Source organism: Diabrotica virgifera, chromosome 1, assembly GCF_917563875.1.
Source record: "Diabrotica virgifera virgifera chromosome 1, PGI_DIABVI_V3a".
Lineage (NCBI taxonomy): Eukaryota > Metazoa > Arthropoda > Insecta > Coleoptera > Chrysomelidae > Diabrotica > Diabrotica virgifera.
Genome location: NC_065443.1, coordinates 60872573 through 60888247, shown reverse-complemented (window position 1 = coordinate 60888247; position 15675 = coordinate 60872573). Strand labels below are relative to the sequence as shown.

The following is a 15675-nucleotide window of genomic DNA, read 5'->3' as shown; positions in this document are numbered from 1 at the left end:
TACGCTCACACGGCTCTAAGGGGAAAATTGACTCATCCCAGATACCTACGGTATCAAAAGGATTGAGCTCTGGTGGGAATCTTTCCGTGTTATCGAGCCCTAGGTGACTTGATATTCTGGAGTACATATCTCAAAAATGTTCGTATACATCTAGTCGTCGAGAGTAGTACAGCTTTATGCATTGTCTTATAAATATGTTCATCTAGACCCAGCTTTTTTATGTTTTCTGGGAGGTTCTTCGGAATAAATCCAATAGTGGACATAATAATAGGTATATTTGAAAATAGCAATCTTAAATTGGCAATCTGTTTATCCAATTGCTCACCCATATCCATAAGTCCTCTTCCTCCTAAATATACCGTGGTAATGGCGTTCTTTCTACTGCACTTCGAGGATGGTGTCTTTGTGCCTTTGTGAGGTGTGCTCGTACTTTTCACTGATGATTTTGTATATCCGTTTTTGTCCACTTAACAATATCAAATGAATAGCTAAGCGCGGAACAAGCGTAGGTGTTTTTAGTGCCTTAAAAAAAATTGTATTGTTAAACTGTGAACGAAACATCTGTTTTACCCTTCGTATAAACTCGGTACCTATTTATCTCAGTATTCTCAGTTTTCATTTGTTTATGGTCAATTTTCTGGGCTTGCTTTACTCCGAGATGTTTGTACATATCGTTTTCATCCATGGCCTTAATGTTCTGGCCATTTTGCATATCGAATCCACAGGGTTGTAACTTTCCTCTGACTATATTCAAAACACATGTCTAGACCGCACTGCATACTAATATCATTAGACAATGTTTCTACAGTTCTTAGCATCTGTCTCAAGTGGAAGCCATTAATTTCAAATCATCCATGTACAACAGATGATTAAGCTTCGCCACTACAGGTATTGTTGTTTTTAATGCTAAAGCTAAAACGTGAGTCAGTGGAGTTTAATAGATGGGATAGGGGGTTCATAGCTAAACAGAACCACAATGGCAATGGACTCGAAGAGTCTCCTTGGAAAAAGCCCCGGTTGATTGAGATATTTTTCATTTCGATATTGTTTTCACCGGATAGTTGAAGGTGAATTTTAGTTTTCTAATCTGTCATTATATGCCTTAAATAGTAGATTCGACTATTAGTTATCATCGACTTTGTATATTCTTATTACACTGCGCGTCAGAAAAAACGGGCACCCCACAAAATGGGCCATTTTTGATGTCTCGAATTTCCTAAACCTGTTGTCCGATTTGTTATTTTTTTAATGTGTTATAGCCTTATTCTTTAACAATATCGCTGTAATAATATTGTTGCTCGACAGGTAAATTGTCATTGTATACCGGGTGTACCTACCAATCAAACTGTGTTTTTTTTCTAAAAGTTCGGAACACCCTGTGGACTATTCTAGCTTTTATAAAATACTGAAATTAAAACCCAATTATAGCCTCAGGTTTTCTTAACATCCTGTTTTTGATTCATTCGCTTATATTGGATAATAAAAAAGTTAGGTACTTTAACAACTAGCCATGTTCTTCATCAGCACAGGGTGTTTCTAAATAAGTGCGACAAACATTAAGGGGTAATTCTGCATGAAAAAATAATGACCGTTTGCTTTGTAAACATATGTCCGCAAATACTTCGTTTCTGAGATGAATTTGAATGTTGATTTTTTTCTTACAAACTGACGATTTATTTATTGCTCTAAAACCGGTTGAGCAAATGAAATTTGGTAGGTTATTGCCCATTTTTTGACATGCAATTAAGAATTTTATATTCACCATTAGCGTGCATACGGGTAATATGACCCGTATGCACGCCAATGGAGAATATAAAATTCTTAATTGTACGTCAAAAAATGCGCAATAACTACCTCTTAAAACCAAACCTACCAAATTTCATTTGCAGAGCTCAATCGGATAAAGCAATAAATAAATCATCAGTTTGTAAGAAAAAATTCAACATCCCTTATTTTGGAAACGAAGCATTTGCGGACATATGTTTACAAAGCAAACGGTCATTATTTTTTCATGCCGAATTACCCCTTAAAGTTTGTCGCACTTATTTAGAAACACCCTGTATTGATGAAGAACATGGCTAGTTGTTAAAGTACCTAACTTTTTATTATCCCACATAAGCGAATGAATAAAAAAACAGAATGTTAAGAAAACCTGAGGCTATAGTTGGATTTTAATTTCAGTATTTTATAGAGGCTACAATATTCCACAGGGTGTTGCAAACTTTGAGAAAATAACACAGTTTGATTAGTCCACCCGGTATACAATGAAAATTTACTTGTTTAGCAACAATATTATTACAGTGATATTGTTAAATAATAAGGCTATAACATATTTAAAAAATCACTTAAATTGTACAACAGCTTTAGGCAATTCGAGACATCAAAAATTAACCCATTTTGTCGGGTGCCCGTTTTCTCTGACGCACAATGTATAATCTATAAGCCATTCATTCATGAGGCACTGAGTCAAAGGCTTTTTTTTATAGAGAATACAAGCAGTAAAGAGGTTCCTTTTTTTGGTGTATGTCTGATTAGAAATGACTGAGTCGATGAGAAGTTGTTCTTTGGAACCCATATGGAACCCTTAGCGCATCCTTTCTGTTAAGGCTCTATGATATTATTTAGAGCACGCAGTGTTGGTAGACACGCTGGGCTACACAAGACATGACCAATTTAGGTATACAAAGTTGGAAGATAAGTAATTGGGCGGTACTTGGCTGGATCTTAAGTGTTATATTGATCCTTCGATATTAAGTTTAGTTAGGAATGATGGTATTTCCTGCGGATTAGTGATATACCCTATTCCACGAATATACGTCTGTTTTGGATTATTTCGACAACGAATATTTTATTGTGCAAAATATGAAGAACGAAAATAAATTGCAAATTACATTGCTGTTTATTGGAATAATTATTAGAGCCATTTACTCTTTCGTACTTCTTATGTTGCACACTGAAATATTCGTTGTCGCGATAATCCATAACAGACGTATGTTGGTGGAATAAACCATATATAAATAATTACTGTTGATAAGCACTCGTGAAAACTCCAAAACTTCGCCCGAAGTTTTGGAATCCGTCTGGTCCAGGAGATTTCCAGTTATGAAGCTCTTTGATGGTATTTGAGACTTATTGAATGGTGAAGGATTTGTAGAGAGTCGTAATGTAATGTTGACAGTTGTGCGTCGTATCTTCTATCCATCCAGCATTTGTATTAAGAGCAGCTGGAGTGGAAAGTTGATTTAAAAGTTTACTATTATATTTGACATTAGTACCATAGCTGGGCTCAAACGCTCGTCTACTTGTTGTCGTGTCAAAGCTTTCATCCCTAATCCAAAATAGTCACATTTTCATGAAATATAGGTACAATAATAAGTGCTTTCAATTCATTAATTCTTGTTTCTGGGTTTTCATTGAAGTATGTTGCAAAGGAAGGGGTATGAAAGATTTAATAAAATAAAAATAGATCTTCTTGTAAAAATTATATTTATTGAAATAAAATAACTTGTCTAATAAAAGGTAAACAATTATCACATTTAATTTCTTAGACTTGGACTGTCTAATTTCTAATCACAAGTTCTAACAGCTACAATATAGTGATTCATTTAAAACATTGTTTATATAATATACATTAATTTATAAGTAATTTTTAAAAATATTAGTACCATTTCTGAATGTTTGCAAAAATATAAATTTTTAACTACAATATTATGTAATTTTATATAAGGATACAAGTTTTAATAATACCTGATACTAGAATTATTTTCATAAACCTGACAGTAAATAAAAATGAACCAAGTTGCAGAAATGACAACGAAAATGCTTAAATGCTTGAGTGAAGGGTCTAATTAAAATTAAATATATTGGGAAACGTCCAGATGTAGCAACTATCGATGCCAATATTAGAGAGTATTCTCCCAAATTATGAAAATACTCTCAAACGTATCTAGTCCCTGACACTGAAAGGGGAGAGTTAAAGAGCTGGAGAAAGACAGATGAGGCAATATGTGAATGGATTAATATTGTTAGAAGACAGCACAAACAGGAAGATTTAATTTGGAATTCGAATAATAATGTTAGATACCACATTGGTTCAAAAATACATGAAGTCAATCAACTGAAAATATAGGTATGGCTGCCAAGTTTTCACATATCAAGATATACAGTGCTCTCATCGTATCTTTTTTATAGTTTGTGGTACATAATATTTAAACAAACGACTATAATGTGTAGGTGTAGATGTTTTAGGGCTGCTTATGAGTACCTACATACATATTTCTTCAATAGTAGGTCTACAAGTTAAGATAAAATATGGAATTTTAGCAACAGTAAAAATATAGAGAGCCGGGATGGATTATTCCTAAGCAAGAAGAATTTGTTAAACAAAAGACATCAATTGGTAAACTAAACTAAGGAAAACGGAAGATATTGAAGATAAGATGAACATAGAAACATCTGATAAATATGAGGTCTGGCAATTAAGTTCCGAGGAACACGTAGGTAGGTATATTTAATATGAGTTTAAAACCATGCTGCAATACATGCAGTGGAAGATTCCAAAAGCCAAAATTCAAACCCATGTTGATTATTTTTTTCGATAATAGCCTGAGAGATAATTAATAGCCTGTAGCAAGATGACCACCGGAAGCACTACTTCGTACTCTTTCTCTTGGAGCGATATAGGGATGAGGAAGACGAGTTCCTATATTGGAGGAAAACAAATTATATAATTAGTGCAGATTGAAAGCATAGCAGGGTAGTTTGCTATTGTTTGGGCCTACGGTAGACAAGGAAGGTAGCAGGGCCAGAGCTATGATTCAATCGCATATTATTACCCCTAGTTTTACTCAAGGTACTAATTTTATTCAAGTTACGCCTACAGTCGAATCCTAGCAGAAAGAGTGACGCATTACATTACAGCTACCTCGATACCGTAATAAATGAAAAACGGTTGTCAACATTCGTCACGGCTAGGCATCTCAGGATTAAGAATCCACATGGGGTCTTTAGACATTTTGAAAATATCTAGATGTTTTCGCCGGTGCTGGAGATCTAACCTCGGTCTTCTACCATTTGAGCTCACCTGAAACGCTATCATCGTCAACCTGTATGCGTCCACTGCTGGACATAAGTCTCCCTCAGCTTTTTCCAGCTGTCTCTGTCTTGTGCAGCTTGTATCCAGTTACCGATAACATGCTTTAGATCTAGATCGTCGGTCCATCTAGTGCTTCTTGTTGTGGCCCGTGGCCTCCAGTCGACAATACGTTTTGTTCATTGGTTGTCTGACAATATGGCGACGTGTCCTGGCCAATTCCACTTTAACTACTCAATTCTTTCGACAACGTCTGTTATTTTTGTTCTACGACGTATTTTTCATTTGGGATTCGGTCTCTCAGGGAGACACCCAACATCTGGCGCTCCATATAGCCCTTTGACTTACGTGAATCTTTCCACTACCTTTAAAATATGCTAAAAATTATAAAACATACTAAATAAAGATATATACTAAATTTACAATCAAGATGCAGTTGAAATAAACCAACCAAGACACGTTAAATGCTACTAGGACCACTCCCGAATCATAATTTACAATGTATAAACTTTGGAAATCATGCTTTGGGATTTACAATGTAGATACATTGTAAATTATGATTCTAGAGTGCTCTTCGTAGTATTTAACGTATTCTACCTTGATTTCTATATCTTGATTGTAAATTTAGTAGGTATAGGTACCAATAGTCTGGGAACTTAATTGTTAGACCTCGTATGTATCTACATTTGAAGTGCAATAAACATCTCTACATATACAGGGTGTTTTAATAATAATTTGAAATATTTGAACTGTAGCTTCCTAGACTAAAATATTAGAGTTTAACCCAATTCACCTAGTCCGAAAATGCTTCTTAAGGGACCTAGAGCTCTTTGAAGAAGGCGTCTTGTAATTACTTTTTTTAAATACTTCCAGAATGCTTCTATTTAGAAAAACGAAAACTGATACGCCTATTTATCTACCGGAGACAAATATATTCCATCAATTGCGAATTTCTAGTATCGGTCACAGGCATCCATTTTGGGTAGGGAAACGGTTATTTTATCGCATAACTTTTTTGTCGTAAACTTTTAAGTTTTTTTGACATTGGATTATTAAATTTTGAGGTGCTATAGTACTAAAAGCTACGCTTGCTTTAAGTAGGTAGAATACACCCTTTTCTAGAAAAACCGATTTGAAAATTTTTCGTTTCTTGAGTTTGAAAAAAATAAAAAAAAAACTATTTAGAAAAACGAAAACTGGTACGTTTATTTATCTTCCAGAGATGAATTAATCTCATCCATTGCGAATTTCTAGTACCGGTCATATGCGTCCGTTTTGTAGCTCAATGATTACTTGTATCGCATAACTTTTTGTCTTTAATTTCAAATCGATTTTCAAATCGATTTTTCTTTTGGCACTAGTATATCGCATAATTTAATAATCCAGTGTCAAAAATGTTTAAAAGTTAAACGACAAAAAAGTTATGCGAAAAATGACCGTCCCCTTCCTGAAAAAATGACCGGTACTAGAGATTCGCAATTGATGGAATCGATTTATATCTGGAAGATAAATAAGCGTACTAGTTTTAGTTTTTCTAAATATATAGAAGCGTTCTGGAGGTATCTAAAAAAATAATTACAAGTCGCCATCTTTAAGGAGCTCTAGCTTCATTAGAAAGCATTTTCGGACTAGGTGAATTGGGTTGAGAGTAATATCTGGTAATATTTTTAGCCCAGGAATCTGCCGTAATAGGAAAATATTTCCAATTATTAATTAAACACCCTGTATAGATATACAGTATACACACATAGTTGACATTTTTATGCTTTAATTGCAATTCTTATTTGGTCATTCTTCATGACTTAAACTTAAATCACACGATAACACTTTCATATATTTTTAATTTTTTATAAACCAATTAATATACACATAAAAAATATTCTACCTTTTAAAACAAAGATACAGCATTGAGCAAATCAATTCAGCTAATAAAAAAGTAGTTTTTTTTAATCAATGGTAACATATTAAAAGTAACAGCTTTTGAATTCAGATTTGATACCTGCGGAATTAAAACATTAATTTGTTTAAGAACTCATTTCAGCGTTTAAAATTGAGCCACCCTATATATAAATGCCTAGTTCGATTTAATTATATTATCAAACGTTATGAAATAGCAATAAATAAGCTGACAGCTTACGTTGCACATAATGAATATGCACACATCATTTTATGTTGGTGCTTTCAAGATCAATTTACAAGTCACGATTTAGTTTTTGTTTATTCTTGTTTATTGTGTTCGTAGACGTTATGAATGGTCTTTAGAGAGCATTAGATTATAATATTCCAATAATTATTACTGTACTCTATTTTTACACGGATTAAGTAATCATCAAAACTAGATGCTACAGGTGGGTTAAGAGATAAAGATTTATTAATGTAAGGAAGAGCTGGTCTTACAACCATTTCCAAAGTTTAGAAAAATGTCCAGATAGCCCGATCAGGGAACAACAAATTTTACGAAAACCTCCAAAAAAATAAAGGAAGAACGAAAATTTGAGAATAGGTAGTTGAAATTGTCTATTATTATATAAGAAAAAGTTTACAATTGTACATTACTTCCATTTTACAAAAACTGGAAAATACGGGGTGAAAAATATTTCAGGAATTTGGAGGAGTAAGGGCGAACTGCAAAAACGATGTTTTGGGAAAACTGAGTTAAAGTTTGCAAACATGTTAGAATAGTAAAATTTTAATGAAATAAAAAAAGAGGAAAAATAAAATAAAAATTTTATTTTCAATTACATCTTTTAAAAAAAGAGGTTTAATACTTTTTATTCTATAAAAATAAACATCCCTAGTAGTCCAGGAACCGAAGATTTTCACCTCGCAATTTTTACAGAATGGATCGATTTGCTTGATAATTTGAGAATAACTAGTAGATAGTCCAAGGAACAAAATCTATATGACGTCGAAAGGCGCTTTTACCATGGGGGTGGTTGCCGCCCCATTGTGGGGGTTGAAATTTTTTAATATATTTTACCTGCAAAAGTTTATAAAAACATTCATTTTAAGCAAAAAATGCTCTATAAATTTTTTTGATAAAATTAATATTTTTCGGTATATTCGCTATCGAAAGTGTTAGTTTTATATCGAAAAAATCAATGTTTTTCGATATTATACTCATTTATGATTCACTCAATTTTTACCGTAGAAAAATTTTTTTCAAACCAAGTTCTTTGGAATTAAATAACCTACAATTTCATATTCAAACATTTTTTCGTATCTCTGATGCTAATATTTCTATTCTGAAGAAAATGGCATTTTTTACCAAACTACAAAAATTCGTTATTCGCTTTTAACTCCAGTTTTTTTTTAAAACTAATCATTCTAAGACAGTCAAACTTCTGGAATATATTACTAATAAATAAATAAAGAAGTATGAATGAATAGGTAAGGCCAATGACTAAAAACACCGCCAACTTACATTATTAAGCTTACAATTGGATTTCTCTTTTTTTTTTCAAAAAAATATATTGATTTTTTAACCGTAACTTTTTTCTTTTTTATCCTAGAAAGTTTGACAAAAAAGAATTTTGTAGGTTTCTACAAGATCCATAAGGCGCTGTTAATATTAAATCCTTTTAAAATCCACAGTCACAAATAGAGGTGACTGTAAAAGGGTTGGTATAGGTGGTTTTTGCCTGTTATTACAAGATTTAATTGTCAATAGCTCACTCAGTTTTTGCCATGGAAAAAATGTTTGCTAACCCCGTTCTTGGGAATTAAATAAGCGACAATTTTAGATTTAGATATTTTTTTGTATCTCTGACGCTAATCTTTCTATTCTGAAGAAAAAAGCATTTCTTACCAAACTACAAAAATTCGTTATTCGCTTTTAAATCCATTTTATTAAAAGCTAATCATTCTAAGCCGGTCAAACCTCTAGAATAGTCTAGAACCTATTAATGATACATAAATATAAATATAGAAGACCAAATAAGGTCAATGACTAATTTCAATTAGGGTGGTAAGTAGGGAGAAGTTTCCGATCACTTTTTCGCTGAAAAAAATAGAGACTGACATTCTTTTCATAATAAGTCACTTAATTTTTGAGCTAGAGACTTTATTTTTATTTCTGTAGATAGATATTTTTAAATACTTTAAATTAGTTTGAACAAGTTATCCTCGAAAAATGCACAGTTTTCCAGTCTTTTGAGTTTTAAACTACAATATTTAGCATTTGACGAAGACAAGCTAACATATAATAAACTACAGCTCGATTACTATTGGTCTTAAAAAAATTAAAAAAAAAAACTATTTTGTTTATTTTTTCAAAAGATACATTTTTGTCAAGCAAAGTTGTTTTGATAAAACGAACATTTTTTGAGTTATTAGCAAAAAACTGATTAAAAACACTGATTTTTTCGATATAAAACTAACACTGTCGATAGCGAATAAATCGAAAACTACTAATTTTATCAAAAAAATATATAGAACGTTTTTTGCTTATAATGAATGTTTTACCAACTTTTGCGGTCAAAATATAATAAAAAATTTCCACCCCCGACATGGGGTGGCAACCACCCCCATGGTAAAAGCGCATGTCGGCATCATATAGATTTTGATCTACGGACTATCCACTACTTATTCTCAAATTTTCAAGTAAATCAATCAATTCTGTAAAAATTGCGAGGTTTTGTCCTATTTTAAGCTTCATTACTTGGACTATAGGGTTTTTAATAAAATTCACAAAGAAAGCTTCAATTGAATTCAATTTGATTTTACCAATTAAAATTGATAACTCAAAAAGTAAGTACTCCAGCGAAAATAATATTCTTAGTAAAAATATAGCTTATAAAAAATTGAAAAAAAAATGGTGTACGCGTGAGTACCCAGTATAAGCAGAGTTGTAGCTAATGAAAAGTATGTTCTTCTTCGTCAAATTCCAAATCGAATATTTTAATGTGAAATAACCAAAAAACAGAGCATTTTTCGGGGAAAATTCATTAAAACTTTTTTAAAGTGTTTTAAAAAGGTTTATTTTTGTTTTTTAAAAAAATCTCTAAAATTAAAAATAAGTGAGTTACGCTCAAAATATTGTTGGTCCCTTTTATTTTTTGGTACAAAAATCGCGAAAATCACCCCCTAATTAGCTTCCCAAATAAAATTAATCGTAACCGCTTCACAAGTTACTTTACTTGTGCATCGTTTATATTATCTATAAGTTTTATTGGTTCAAAGTGCTCCGTTTTGAAAAAAAAATGGGTTTAAAATAAAACATTTTTTTTAATTTTGAAAAAAAAATGGAATTGTTCATGGAATTAACTTAAAAATTATTAGTAATACCAAAAATCTTAAAGAGTAATAAAGTGTACGTTTTGCTTTTATGAATATTTTTCCTTTTTTGTTTTCTTGTTATACTAAAATTGATTATGTTATGGCTGTTCAAAATTTGCCTAAACTCGTGATTAGTTACTCGTTTAAGCTATTTTAACTACAGCTTTTTCAAAAATAAGCACTTTGAACCGATGAAAACTACAGATCATATAAATAATACATAAGCAAAGTAACTTGTAAAGTGGTAATGGTAAAATTTATTTGTGATGCTAATTAGGGGGTGATTTTCGAGATTTTTTTACCAAAAAATAGAAGGGGCCAACAATATTTTGAGCGTAACTCGCTTATTTTTAATGTTACAAGTTTTTTTAAAAACAAAAATAATCCTTTTTTTAAACACTTTAAAAAAGTTGAAATGAATTTCCCCGAAAAGTGCTCCGTTTTGGGTTATTTCACATTGGAATATTCGATTTGGAATTTTATGAAGAAGAACCTACTTTTCATTATCTACAACTCTGCTTTTACTGGGTCTACAGGCCTCAAACATACACCTTTTTTTTTTCAGTGAAATGAATGTCGACTCGATTTAAGTTTTCTGTTAACCCAGATATGAAAATATCAAAAGGCACCGCTAGGAAAATATTCCAAAAATGCGGCTCGGAGAACCTATATTTTTCGTTTCGTTTTGATTTAAATCTGTCTCCTGTCATCCCCCGATAGCGCTATTTCTAGGTCTACCTGTAGTCAGAAATATTTTAGAAATTAGTAGAATTAGCGCTATCGGGGATGGCAGGAGACAGATTTAAATCAAAACGAAACCGTCTATTTTTCTATTTTTACATTTTTTTTCAGTTTTTTATAAGCTATATTTTTGCTAAGAATATTTTTTTGCTGAAATACTTACTTTTTGAGTTATCTCCGAAAAACCGTCCAAAACATGTTTCTTTCTGTTAAAAATGAACATATTCACTTGCAAATAACTCGAAAAGTATTGACTTAGGGAAAAAACTCTATAGAACAAAGGTTACTTAGAATTAGTCATTTTATCCAATTCCGGACTTATTTTGAATGCATATTTTTCACCTTCGAGAGGGGGTATTTTCTTCTATTTTTGAAAAATGGAGGGGATGTAGAATTGTAAACTTTTTCTTATATAATAATAGACAATTTCAACTACCTATTTCCAAATTTTCATCCATCCTTTATTTTTTTGGGGGTCAGATTGTTCTTTGATCGGGCTAAGATAAAAAATGAAGATATTGAAAAAGTGGACAAAATTAAATACTTAGGAATCGGATTACGGAAGATCTAAATCCGAAATCAGAAATTCGATCAAGAATAGAGCAATCAAGAGCAGCCTTTTTGAATATGAAGAAATTTCTGAGTAACCAGAGACTCAATCTGAAAATCCGATATCGGATGGTAAAATGTTATATCCACTCTATTCTTTTTTACGGCGTCGAAGCCTGGACTGTTAATGTTGATTCAATGAGAAAGCTGGAAGCTTTTGAAATGTGGCTTTTTAGGAGAATTTTGAAAATACCATGGACCGATCATATTACGAACATATTACGAACAAAATGGTGTTGCACATAATGGGAAGAGAGAGAACTTTTGACCACCATTAAAAGGCGACAGACAGAATATTTGCGGCACATACTTAGAAATGATAAGTATGAGTTGTTGCAGCTGATTATGAAGGGTAAAATCGAAGGAAAAGAGGTCCTGGTAGGCGACAAATACAGACGCCTTTAAGAAAAGCAGAAGATAGTGATGAATTTGCAATGGTTATAACCAACCTTCATTAGTGGAGTCGGCACTAAATGAAGAACAAGAAAAAGGACGCAACACATTCAAAAACTTATCAGTATCACATCATTTATCTTAAAAATAACCGAAGAAGCTGTGGATAAGTACGTGAGATATGAAAGAAAGAAAGTTGATAGAAACGACATTGATATAATTATAAGCGAAATAGAGAATACTTTGAATATAAAACAAATAATGGTGTACGTAATTCTAGATATACAACGAGCATTTGACAATAACTCACATTCATAAGAGAACTATATAAAAGGTAGATAAATACTGTGCGATCCAAGTGGATGGCACAGCTACTTCGAACACGAATGGTGTAGATGAAAATAGGGCACGACAGCTCCTCCTCTCTTCCATATCCATGATCAGAAGCTAGCCATAAGGGAAAGTAGCGTTCCCACTTCTGTAGAGATTAGTAGTACATTAACTTTCGTGATATTTGACGAACCTCGTGGTATTATGCTAAAAAATGTCACACAGAATTATACAAAAACGAAGTGAAAAAAGATAGGACTTACGACCAACCCCACTAATACCAGCTTGATCCCATTAAACCAAAAGGAAAGCCAACCTTAAACGTGTCATACCAGATGGGAGAACAGTTTATTGGAAAATAAAGGAGGATAGAAACAATTTAATGTGGCTTAAAACACTACAATGTGCATGCATAAGAGTTACAAGGAGAACACATCCAGTGGCTGATACGGAAGTAATTTTTGTTCCTATATCTCTACAGAACACGTCACACAAAGAGGTTCTGAAAATTACGAATAAAAAAATAAAAATCTTGAATCTTGGATAAAATCAAAATAAGAAAATTGGAGTAATCTCAGACATATTAGGTAGATAGGTACACGTAGAGAGATTACAACTTGCCCCAACTGCATGATTATTCAAGTAAATATCCAAGGAAAGTGAAGCATGGGGAGATATAGAATATCATGGCTGCGCAACTGGAGAGAATGGTATGGATGTACATAAAATAACATTTGAATAGCAGCCTTCTCTAGAGTACGAATAGTTATGATGATTGCCAACCTCCATCGCGGAGATGGCACTTGAAGAAGCAGATATCCTTTCATAAAGAGCCTCGACCTTCCTAAGTCTATTACGCCAGTCAGTCATATCTATTGCCAACCGTTGCCAGTTTGCTGCGTCTATTTTTCTCCCATCCTCATCTACACCATCCTTCCATCTGAGTTTTGGCCTACCCACATTTCTACTTCCCTACTCGCCTATTTCTACTTCCCACGGGTTGTGACAAGGATTCTTCTAGGAGGGTTGTTATGCTGTGATCTCTACCACCAAATATATGTTTATATCTGTGGTATACCTCGTAGTTGTATAGATAAACTCCAAAGACCATTTTCACAGATGCCACCGAATATTCCTCTCAGGATCCTTCGTTCAAATATAAGCAGAAGGTTTCCATCTGTCTTGGAGATGGTCCATGTCTCCGAACCATATGTCAACACTGGCTGTATAATATGGTTATTTTGGTTAAGTTTGGTTTATGTATATGGGTTTTGTATATATGGGGGATAAAGGGGTAGAATGCGAAAACATGGAGTTGATTACAGTTTACTCCACTTCTACTCAAATCCGACTCTCACCTTCACGTTGGTGCTCCTGTTAACCGAGCAATCCAATCTGGAGATCCGGTATCCAACCCCGGGTGGAAAGTTGGGTCGGGAACCGACGAGAGCGGGTGAAATGGCCCTCCGACAAGGGGTTTTGGCGTTGGGTTAACTACCCAACCCCGTAAAAATCCATAGTTACGAAATCTAAAGTTAAAGATGCCGGACGGAAATCTCAACGATGACCTATGAAACGAAATATTTATAATATTATAAGTAATACGATGACAAAAACAAAGATACATGTGACATAAAAATCGCGAAGCTTACTTTTGGGTAGTCCATTATGTCTCTGTATATTATATATAGAGTAGGTATATGTATCTGTAATTAGGTATATACATATTTTATTGTCCTTGAAATAATTCCATTTTAATATCATGCCTGAATTCAATAAGAAAATTCTATAATTTGTGTAAATCAAACAGTAATGTTGAGATTTTTATAGTTGAGTATTATAGTAGTACCAGGTATCTAAGAGATAAGATAAGATAATATCTAAGCTCAGCGTGGTGATATTGTTGGAGGGGCGAAATTACCCAAACAAGGGATTATTTCATTTAAGGTCCCAGGTTTATTGAATTTTAGGTCCTGATGTTAAATACAGGAATATTTTAAACATCACAATTATTTTAATACTATACTGTAAAAAATTTAAAACTATATATGTAATATCTAAAGGGTTTTTATCCACATATCTTGGTGGCTCAGGCATGTAGGTTCTTTAAAATATAATAAGCTCTGATGACGAAATTGTTATTCCTAAAATTTTCTGTGATGTAGCCCTTTTTAGGGACTTTTATAAATACATATACCTTTTACAAAGGAATTTAATTCTTTTTTGTGATTTATGGCATACAGCCAGCTACTGGAATTGAATTTCCTCGTGGATTTTTGATTTTAATAACTTCTTATAGAATTTGTTATTTGTAAACGTCAAATCTGTTATTTATTTCATTATAAATAGTCAAACAGTTCAGTAAACATAATAATCAATATAAATCACATATGTTAAAAAAAACTATAATTTCAAAAAAATACAATATTCTTGTCTGCAAAATCAAGCATCTTCACGTAAAAAATGATTTCTTTTAATGGATGACATAGTAATACGAAGATATTGTCACATATAAATTTAAACATCTACTCGTATATAAGTTAGATTTATCTGTTTAATTTACACATATTCTAGAATCTCACTGGTAATTTGGTAACTAAATATTGTAGGCCAATAAATTTTTTTGCAACGAATGTTTAAAAAATCTTCTGAGTGTATACTGTCAAGGCTTTGTGGGGTGGTTCTGGTTTGAAAACCACTTTATCGGCCACTTTGTAGTCGGCGTAGTTGAGAGTATAATGCAGTTCAAATCCCAGCTTTTTAGCAGCACATGCAGTGTAGTGGCTGGTACAGTCTACAGTTATGAAGCCGCACCCTTTTAGTCTAGCTAGTTCTCTGAAAAGAAACAAAAAATAAGAGATAACTTAACTCAAAATAACCACCATACTAAATTTCTTGCAAACTTAATTATCTAATTATCATAAGGAGTTCAGGCGTCCAATCAGAATAGAGATAACACATTCTGTTCACTGTAAATATCAGACTCCTGGATATATGTTTACGCTTTTAATACGATTACCAAAATACCTTCAGATTATTTTTATGGTATTAAAAAATCTGATCTTCCAATACTTTTGGAGAGAGCCTCTCTCCAATACTATTTAAATGAAGCACTAAAACACTGGAGACCTTGTTCAGAGATGGGGATCCAACTTGACGACGATACAACATTGTGTATACTCTACATTTTAAGGACAACCAAGTCGTAGTGGCAGCAGACAAGGAAAATTTAG

General features: G+C 32.8%; 1 protein-coding gene and 1 long non-coding RNA gene across 3 annotated transcripts in view; one reads left to right on the top strand and one right to left on the bottom strand.

The window, feature by feature from the left end:
- Positions 1–15675, top strand: part of LOC114335026 (uncharacterized) — a 124236-nt gene that overhangs the window by 7185 nt on the left and 101376 nt on the right. The gene's annotated exons all lie outside the window — the stretch shown is intronic.
- The window catches only part of LOC114335025 (arylalkylamine N-acetyltransferase 1-like), a 210995-nt gene continuing 198789 nt past the window's right edge, over positions 3470–15675 (bottom strand). For both annotated transcript variants that reach the window (XM_028285179.2, XM_028285180.2), the window contains exon 4: positions 3470–15277. In XM_028285179.2, coding sequence (XP_028140980.1) covers positions 15079–15277 — 199 coding nt within the window. In that variant the 3' untranslated portion in view covers positions 3470–15078. The remainder of the gene's footprint in view (positions 15278–15675) is intronic.